General features: G+C 38.0%; 1 protein-coding gene across 5 annotated transcripts in view; it reads right to left on the bottom strand.

The window, feature by feature from the left end:
- Positions 1 to 2,603: 2,603 nt before the first annotated feature.
- The window catches only part of kifc3 (kinesin family member C3), a 31,477-nt gene continuing 24,077 nt past the window's right edge, over positions 2,604 to 10,003 (bottom strand). For 4 of the 5 annotated variants that reach the window (XM_012961046.2, XM_012961045.3, XM_012961047.3 and 1 more), the window contains 9 exons: positions 9,794 to 9,975; positions 8,242 to 8,346; positions 7,663 to 7,793; positions 6,503 to 6,626; positions 6,238 to 6,367; positions 4,902 to 5,131; positions 4,282 to 4,413; positions 3,848 to 3,911; positions 2,604 to 3,089 (listed from right to left, as the gene is read on the bottom strand). In XM_012961046.2, coding sequence (XP_012816500.1) covers positions 3,064 to 3,089; positions 3,848 to 3,911; positions 4,282 to 4,413; positions 4,902 to 5,131; positions 6,238 to 6,367; positions 6,503 to 6,626; positions 7,663 to 7,793; positions 8,242 to 8,346; positions 9,794 to 9,975 — 1,124 coding nt within the window. In that variant the 3' untranslated portion in view covers positions 2,604 to 3,063. 5 annotated transcript variants of the gene reach the window in all.

Raw genomic sequence — 10,003 nt, 5'->3', positions numbered from 1 at the left:
AGGTAGTGGCTTGGGTCTGCTCAGTTTGCTCCTTTCCCTCCCCCCAATAGTGCTGTGTAATCTACCAGCAGCTAGAGCTGCAGTACGGAAATTACTGACACCAAGCTAAAATCGCAACTACTGTCTTAAACAGAGGGAGCTTCTAGGTCTGTTAACCCAAGTATGGTAAAGTGTTCTAGCTTGCACTGTTATGGGTAATCTATTGGCAGTAAAATGCCAACATTTTTTTCCTTCTCCTTTAAAGGGGTTGTTTCGTATAATGTAGAGAGCTGTTCTAGGACAATTTGCAATTGGTAATGATTTTATATTTGTAGTTTTTTTTTGTAGAATTTCAGCAGTTATCTGGTTCCTAGGGTCCAATTTACCTTAGTACCCAGAGAGTGACTGATACATGAATAGAAAAGATAAGTAATAAAAAGTAACGATAAAATCGTAGCCTCACAGAGCATTAGTTTTTTGGCTGCTAGGGTCGGTGACCCCCATTTGATGACTGGAAAGGGGCAGAAGAAGAAGGCAAATAATTCAAACTAAAAAAATTAAAAAAAAAAGGCCATTCTATAATATACTAAAAGTTAACACAAAGGTGAACTTCCCCTTTAAGAACAATTTGGGTGCATTCTTGTAAGATTCTCAGCTGGACTGACATCGGGGCTTTGTCTGCACCCTTGTGGGAGATTCACCTTTTTTGTTCTGTTTTTGCCTTGTGTTTGAGGTCATTGTCCTGCTGAGGGATGAACTTTTACCCAAGCTACAACTTGTTCTTTTGCAATACTCCCCTGGATCTGGCTGCAGTAGTATTCAGTCTTCTTTAACAAGATGCCTTAAGAACTCATTCATTTTTAGAGCAAGGGCACATGGGGCACAAGTCAGCCTGCAGATAAGAACAGCCTGACAATCTGCTTTTGCCCTTAGTGCTCATACAGGCAACATTTGTCAATTCCAAACACAACCCTATATTCTATTGTTTTCTAAACATGCATCAAGCACAAGAAAACCTAGTATGGTGCAAAAAAAAAAGCAAAGGAATAAAGCATAACTCTGCATGCTCAGAGTGTTTGCAGGCACTGATAACTGTGAGAATGGGCTCATATACGTTGCAGCAATGTTTGTAGTGCCAGTTACCATGCAGTTTATAAGGTGTGCAGGCACAACATGTATAGGGAGCCGCTTTCTACACTTTTTGCCCTGTACTTTCCACCTTATGCAGCAAAGCAATTGTATAAATGCTAGCCTTTCCCCTGGTCTTGTTCTAGTTTCATAATTGTAAGCACCAATAATAAATATATACATTTATATCTAATCTATCACACAGTTTTGTAAGGAAGTAGTTATATTTAGGAAATGACTTCATTATTTTAGAGAAATGTATGTAAAAGAATCATAATTGTATTGCAATGAGGTGCCAAACCATTTAAAAAGTCAGGAGTTATGGACCACAAATGAGGATTATTCGTATTTCATATAATTTAACTATATGTAATTATGGTGTATTCCCCTAGAGACTTAAAATGCAAGTTGACTGGGGAGCATTTTTTACTCACAATAAAATACCAGTATGACCTGTTATCCAGAATGCTCAAGACCTGGGGTTTTCTGGATAACCAGTCAGGACATTTAAAGCCTACAATGGATATCGATTGGGCACGTCTTCCCCATCCAAATGGCATCATTTGTACTGCATATATCCCCTCCGCTTGCCAGCACCATCACATTTTCCTAAAGCAAATAGCAGCTTTCACCCGGTGGCCATTTTTCCTCTGATACATAATCAGATACATTTTAATCTGCAAACAGCCTACACACACAGACCCTTATTCAGCATACATTTCATCAAGAATACAGGCTCACACAGGCAGAACTGTCTCTGATAAAAGTTCTGCTTTGTTTGAGCCCTGTAATGGTAAAGCTGAGCTCAGGAGAAAAAAACTGAAGCAGACAGCTAGAGCTGAGTTTCTATGGGAACCAGCAATGCCATCACTTTACTGGCTGCTAGACAGGGGGGCGTGTTTAGTAATCTGAGCTTAGAACAACTGAGCATGCCCACAAGCCAACAGCCAAAGCAAATTCCTGAGGGAGGGGGCCGAGTGGGTTACAGGAGGAGAAGGAAATCTAAGTGATTAATAGTAAGGCTGCAACATCTCCTTAACCTCTGGACAACCAGAGTGGCAGGTATTGAAAGATTTCAAAGAGGTTGTTCACTGATTACATTTTTGTGTGTAGGGTTTACATGTCCTTTAACCTTTCTGCCTTATTGCCCCCTGCCCTGGAATGCTCTACCCCTTGCATCAAAGCTCCTTAAAGGGAGTACTTAGCTAGTCTCATCTGCAGAAACAAACGCTTGACCTCTGCTCTTGTTCTCTCCCCTTTTTGTTTCTGTTTCCTTTTCCTAATAGATGGTAAGCTCTTTGAGACAGAGACCTCATCCCAACTGGGTATTGAAACACCTATGCCCTTAGGCATATATTTATCTATTTTTACTGTATCACATAAACTAACTATACCCTTGTTTGTGTTTGAACCTTGTAAAGCACTGCATACAACTGTGGTGCTAATAAAAATACATACATAAATGCTTGGAGAAAAGAAAACCCAGTCACACTTTAGTTTCATCTAAGTTTTTATGCATATACAATTTCTGAGCTTGTAACCTGCCCTTTCATATAAGAGCCACATACAGTGTGTATAGACATATAATTTCCCTATCTGTTACTCCAAAACAGGTATGTTAATATAGACAAAAAAAATATATTGTAATAAATGGTGCATATAAATGTACAAATATATTAACAAACATATACAGTTAGGCAGCAATATTTGTGCTTAGAAATTCAATATAAAATCTGTGATGCCATCTGTGGTGAGTAAAGTGCAGTTTGTGGTCCTGTCTATGGTCTCCATTAAGTCACAGCATTTTGTTCAAGTGATTTCCCATAATCCCATGCAGAGTACAAAGGCAGAAGTCCCAGCCAATGATAATCCCTCATGCACCAACAGTTTTGTAAACATCGAGAAAGCATCTTATGGTGCCGAAACATTGATATGGCAGTGCAGACATGAATTTGGTCAAGGGGGGCTTGTCCTCTGTCGAACTGGAGAGAAAATAATGTATTTTTTAAAATCTGAAAATCCAACCAAATACTGATTGACAACACAGCTCAGGATTTCATATCAACATTCTATCAAAGGAAAATATGGGAATCGCAGTTTCCCCTCTCTTTCGGAACAACTTTATTAAAAGGAAAACTATACCTCCAGACAGGGCTGCCATCACACAAGTTATTTATATGCTGTGCTATATTTCTGTGCAAGTTATGTAATTGCATATATTATTTGTTGTAACTTATGAATTTGCGTAAGGTTCGCAACACATATGGGCACAATTGTACCCCCTCTGATTGTGGCCCTGACCCCAGAATGAATACTTAACCTTGACTAGACTTGAAATGGCAATTTTTCATTTAGGATTACCCAATGGAAAATACTACTTGAAAATAAATATATATATATATTTATTTTTCCTAAAAATTTATTTAGATGAAGCAGGGTTTTCCATATGAGCTGTTTTACGCAATATATTTTAGAGAGACCTACATTGTTCTGGAGTATTGTTTTCCTTAAAATCATTTTTCAGTGGCAAAAAATACAGCTACAAACTACTCTGTATAATATTACTTCAGCAATACACTACTGTACTGAGTAGTACTACTCAGGACTTATACTCAATGGCTGTAAAATGGAGCTGCTGCTCTGCAGCAAGTCACCAGTCCCCACTTCCCTTACAAACCCAGCCACCACTATCTACCAAATTTTTATTAAAAAAAAAAATGACAGCAGAAGGAATACCTACCTGAGCCCTGAGGTTTCTTCCGCATGGAGGTGCCTTTAGTGCTACGTAATACGGGGCTTTCACTCTGCAAAGAAAAGAGGTCTGTAAGAAAGCTTAGCAGACAGGCATGTAATGTAACCAAAGGAACATGACCTGCCCATAAATCTAGATAACTATACTGTTGCATCTTTTAAACAGGAGCTAAAGGCCTATAACCCAATGAAATATGGAGAAAAGTGAGCTGAATGTACTTGTACTATTTACTTTGGTTTAAATAAGCTGTTTTTGAGACAATTTTTTTCCCAACACAGATAATTTAAGAAAAATAAGTGTTAATGACAGAAGTGCTCAGCCATTACTTTCCCTAGATGAGACTTTCACGTGCTACAAGAACTATGCACTTTTTTACAGCCACTTCTGTACATCAGTCACATGGGCAAATGGCTAGTTCATACCTCTGCCAGTTCGGCATTCACTGGTAGCTGCTCAATTTTTCTTGTTGGGGCTCCCAGCTCAACTGCTCGCACTCTGTCCCCAAATCTTAAAGAACAAAGGGACTCATTTATATTCTTCTCTGCAGGGGAGACCTAAAGAGAAAACAAGTAAAGAACACACCCCACATTAGTACAAATAATCAGAAATACTAACAGTATAGCAGAACCATGTACACCAACTAATACTTGTCCAACTGGCTAAAATACCACCAAAGAATTTCTTAAGTCGACATACACCCACCACATAATCCTATAGAAATCAGAGAGCCTGATTTATTGAGTGGAATAACTTTACAACATCATTTTATCACAGGACTATTTGGTAAAGTAGCCATTTTTAAAAAGTATATTTACTTAAAGGTAGACTGTCATTTTATAACCCCACAAGCTTTACATTATTATTATTACTACTACTACTACTACTAATAATAAATATTTAAGTGAACCTTTTAGATAAAGGGACATATTTATCAAAGGTTGAAAATAGAGTTCACCAGAGGGAACCCCCCAATTATATTCACTTGTGCACCACAAAAGCTATTGCAGTATTTGCTTTGTTTTTGTAGCAATTCCTGTGGTACCTGAAGGAGAAGCAATGCCTTCCCATCCCGACTAAGTGGTTCTTGTAGAAGATAGGTAAGCTTAGAGTTGCGATAGGGAATATGTCCCTGCTGTGAGCGGAGAGCTGAAAACACATCTCCCAAGGCAGACAGTGAGCGGTTAATGCATTGAGCTTCCCGCAGGCGTTCTCCAGCTGCGCCTGATCTGGACACCCGCTCCGATCCTGCAAGGTCTACTAAGTAAAGTTTGCCTAAGGGAAAATGGAGGGAAATTACATCTTTATCACAATCACTGGAATCGAAATTCAGATCTGTGAAAAGCACAGTTAAAGGGGACCTAAGTTCAAATTGTTTTCTTTTGTGTTTGTCAAGCAAAATAAACTTCACTTACACTATACAAATTATTTTAATCTTATTTTCTTCAGCATTGGAATTCGCAATTGCAGCAAGCAGGCAGGCACCCTTTGATGGTGAGAAGGGAGGGGGAATGTGAGGAATGCAGCAACAAGTCTGAATTGAAAGTGAAAATAATTGACTGCCCTACCTCTATGCCTAAGGCATAGAGGCAGGGCAGGCAATATATGATTGACAATTGGGATGTTTAAATGCTTTTATAATGGGCATGGATGTGTTAATAAAAAAAATAAGTTTGGGTTTCACGTTTAGATTGTAAGCTCTTTTGGGCAGGGCCCTCTTCACCTCTTGTTATTGATTGGTTAATATGTTACTCTGTATGTCCAATGTATGAAACCCACTTATTGTACAGCGCTGCGGAATTTGTTGGCGCTTTATAAATAAATGTTAATAATAATAATAATTTGAAAAGGGCTTTTATTATACAGCTTTTTATGCCTGGGTGACAGGTCACTTTAAGTCAGTCAAAATAAAACAGCCTTTTATAGATCCACCTGTGCCATTCTATGACCTGCCGTCTTGGAGAGTCCGGAGTTCTATATTACTAGGGATTTCCATGAGAACTCACTACTAACTGTATATACCCAGCAGTTCAAATGTTTTCTTTTAAACATGCCATAAACTGGCTAACTGAACTAAGTTTCAGATACACATACCTTTCACACATATATTGCTTCACTTACTTTCTCTTGTGCATGGTAACCTTTGTGTTACAAAGTTTCAGATTCTGACTGGGACAAAGCGTAGGTGCAAAGTTTGGGCCATGCAAATGAGCATCACAGGGATAAAGCAAATAACTACTACATCCCACACATATAGGAAACACATTTATATACACAGATACAAAAACACACAGGATCTTTAATACAAAAAGAAACTCTCATTAAAATCCAATATGACAACTGACAACAGTTTACCGTGTTTGCGCCTGATTTGTACATACCTGTTGAACAGATACCGGTGCTTGTCTCCCTCCCCTTAGCAGTCAGGATAAGCAGAGCATGGGAACGGGAGCTGTGGGTGTTCAGATTGGTGTGTTCGGTGGCTCGCTGTTTGTGTCCCAACTCCAAAATCTATTGCCAGAAATGAAGAGAGAATGTGAGCCACATACACAAACCTGCCCTTATCCTGCATCTACCTCCATTTTAAAATGCCTGTGAATATCACTGCCACTGAAGCAACAATTGCAGGGCTAGTTTGATATTTACCTTATTGATATCTTCCATGCTCTGCACTTGCCTTTGTGTCAGGTTAGGAACATAGAGCTCTCCCACACTGCCTGGTAAGATCTTTATCTCAAGAGAGTTTGAAGGGTCTGACCCCAGCAAGTCTCTAATGATACAATAAACAGTAATTTAAAAAAAAAAAAAAAAAAAGTAAAATAATTAAAAATACTTATATAGTGGTAATTAAATGTCAGTCAAGTTATTTATATAAAAAAAATATCATATAAATGCAGACCATCACTATTTGCTGAAAAAGCCATTTTTCACAGTGAGAGAGTTTAATACTTTCCAAGTGAAACATTTACACCTAATATAGGTAGGAGGAGTGTAAATGCTGGCTAATGTTAAATAAAGGGAAACATCCACATACACTTACTAAGGATCTATCTAGTCTTTCGTGATCTGGCTGCTTAGTACAACAGATGGCAACATTGTACAACAGACAATCTATTCTAAATGTGAGAAAGAGTCCAAATAATAATAATTGCTACCATATCAATGTTTTATATTGTTAGCAGAAAAATATGTTATATTATCAAAAGCATCTTGACTATATATTTGCTTCCATTCATCTACGAGTACAGCATGCAGGCAAGCACTGGTTAGGTACCGAGTTGAGGGAAGAGCCCTGTGCAGGCAGCTAAATTCTATCTCAGCAGACCCATTCTGTATGCATATCTTTGTGCATGGGGGCATTATTGTTCCAAAAAATGAAAGAACCTACCCCAAAATGTTACCACAAAGTGAGAAGCAAGAAATTGTCAGAAATCATGTTGTGAATTTGTTACAGCCATTTTATCCTCTATCTATCCCATATGTGCAGTGGCAGGATCCATCACTGCACAGCCAGAAAACATATGTTCCTAGTAACTTGTGAATCTAATTCATTAATGTCATTGTAATGGCTGGTTTGGTTTGGATGCATATTTAAATTTCAGCTAAGTTTTAAAAAAATTGCATTGTCTAAATAAAAAAAGTGCCATCTTCAGTTTCCAGTGCTTTGTATGTATGTTAAACATTGGAAATGCTATATAAATATGAACAGCAATGGCTTGGTAAATATCCCTTGTGTGCATTAGTCCTAGAAAGGTAACTCAAAGTCATAAACAAGTTAAGCCCCTCGACCAACCAGTCTTTCTTACCGCAGTGTCTCATTGTATATCTCAACCATGCTGACACTAAGTTCATGCTCCCAGGAGTTTGATCTTTCCTTCACCTCAGACAGGAGAAGGTGCAGTGCTCGTTGATTTATACCAGGATCAGAGGGAATCCCCTTGGGAAAAAAACATATGTTAAACAACTTTATTTTTCATCCATTTTTTGGCCTTATGGCTCTCAAAATATCTTTATATTTTGCTCTTCATTTCCAACACATCCTGCAGAAGCACAGGAAGTAATAAACATAAATCCCATTGTCCTAGGCATCTAAGGCAAAACATGTACACGTCTCCTACAAAATCTAAAGCGGTGACTTCATAACTGCAAAATATTTTCTCCTTTATTTTTGTACTTGTTAGGAGTTGGGCAAAGTCCACAAAGAGTATTTCGGCACAGTATGAGCACAGTACAGTCTGCTACCATGTTCTGTAGTTATTTACAATGCAATTAGAATGCCTATTACAATTATCCTAAATATGCAGTTAAGGACATTAGATAATACAATACCCGATAAAAAGAATGAGTTGATATAAAACCAGAACACACACAGAATATAAACTTACCTCCATGCTGTAGGTTTTTCCTGATCCTGTCTGTCCATATGCCAGAATACAAACACTGTAACCATCCAGACAGGAGGTAATGAGAGGAGAAACTTCTCTGAATACCTAGAGAAAAAACACTAAATGTAATGTCTTTACACCTAGTTTTCATCACATCACTCCCACTGCTACTATGTTCCTCTACAACGCACACGATTCTTTCCATATTTTGCCCTTGGCGCATTGGTAATCTTTTTAGCACAATAATTCTTACAGGTTACAATATAGTATTTGCAGCTTTATTTTCTTTTATGTGCTTAAATATTAAAAAATTGTTCAGTCCAAAAAAATGCAGAGGTTTCTGAATGTGTTGACAGACTCTAAAAGCTAAGCAGAACCAAAATTATGATTATATTTTGTATATGGAGATCCCGGGCTCTCTGAATATTTTACTCTACTCATTTGCACTTACACTTATCAGTGGGAACTATAGTGTTTGCATCATCCAAGGCATTCACCATACACAGCTACAAATGACCGCTAATGGTGTAAAGTACTCTGCACAAACAAAACAATGTCCGCTCATTTTTATTAATAATATTTATTTATAAAGAGCCAGTATATTCTGCAGCGCTTTTTTGCTGCATACATGTATTTATAGTATTTATATGTTATTTAAATAGTGCTATGGTCTCCCGCAGTGCTTTATACAAAAAGGGCCACACATTTACTAATCCACGAAAAGCGTCCGAATGCGTTTTTTTCGTTATGACCTGTATTTTTGCGACTTTTTCGGCGCCGTTACGAAATAATCGCACTGTCGCGCCGAGTACGAAAGTTTCGGATTCTTTCAAGCTTCAGTATCGTGACTTTCCTTGGACCAGGTTGGAGCTGCAGAGTGCCATTAAGTCCTATGGGAGGCTTCCAAAATCATGCAAAGTCGCAAAGGTTTGCCCGACGTTTACGAGCACTCAATACGGATAAAAAAGTTGCGACAATCACAGAAAAAAAGTTGCGACAATCGCGGGAAAAGTCGCAACGGCGACGAAAAAAATCACAAAATGTTAGTTTCCAATCTGATTTTTTCCCATTCGGATTCGTGGATTAGTAAATGTGCCCCAAAGTGTGTGCATATTTATATAGCAATACTGTATACACAGCACTGTATATAATTCTCAAATATACACACACTAGGGGTGGTTCACCTTCAGGTTAACTTTTAGTATGATACATGATCTATTCTTAGCAACTTTCCAATTTTTTTTATTTCTTATATAAATAGTTTTTGAATGATTTGCCTTCCTCTTGTGACTATTGCTCTGTGAGACAACAATTTGTTATTATTGTTACTTCTTATTGCATATCTTTCTATTTAGTCCCTCCACTATTCATATTCCTGTCTGTCCTGTCTCAAACTACTGCCTGGTTGCTAGGTTAAATTGGATCCTAGCAACCATATAGCTGCCAAAATTCCAAACTGGAGAGCCACTGCACAAAAAAAGCTGAATAACAAGCCCTTTACTCATACCTAAGTTCTCACATACATATTTCAATTGTTCTCGTTTTCTCTTACCTCTTCCTGAGTTGCAGATGGTTTAAAGACTTTGTCAAGTTCAAAGCTCATCTCTTTTCCCTTTTGAGCTACATATAAAACACCATCATCATCTGGGTCGAAGTTTACAACGTTCTCAGCCCCAGGGCCAACTCCATCCTCAGTTGTTATTGGCCGAACACGTGTAAGTACACGTATATTGCCTAAATTAAGGATTTCAGGAGATTGTTA

Source organism: Xenopus tropicalis, chromosome 4 (assembly GCF_000004195.4).
Source record: "Xenopus tropicalis strain Nigerian chromosome 4, UCB_Xtro_10.0, whole genome shotgun sequence".
NCBI lineage: Eukaryota > Metazoa > Chordata > Amphibia > Anura > Pipidae > Xenopus > Xenopus tropicalis.
Note: the sequence above shows the minus strand (reverse complement) of the source record. Positions and strands in the feature narration are given on the sequence as shown.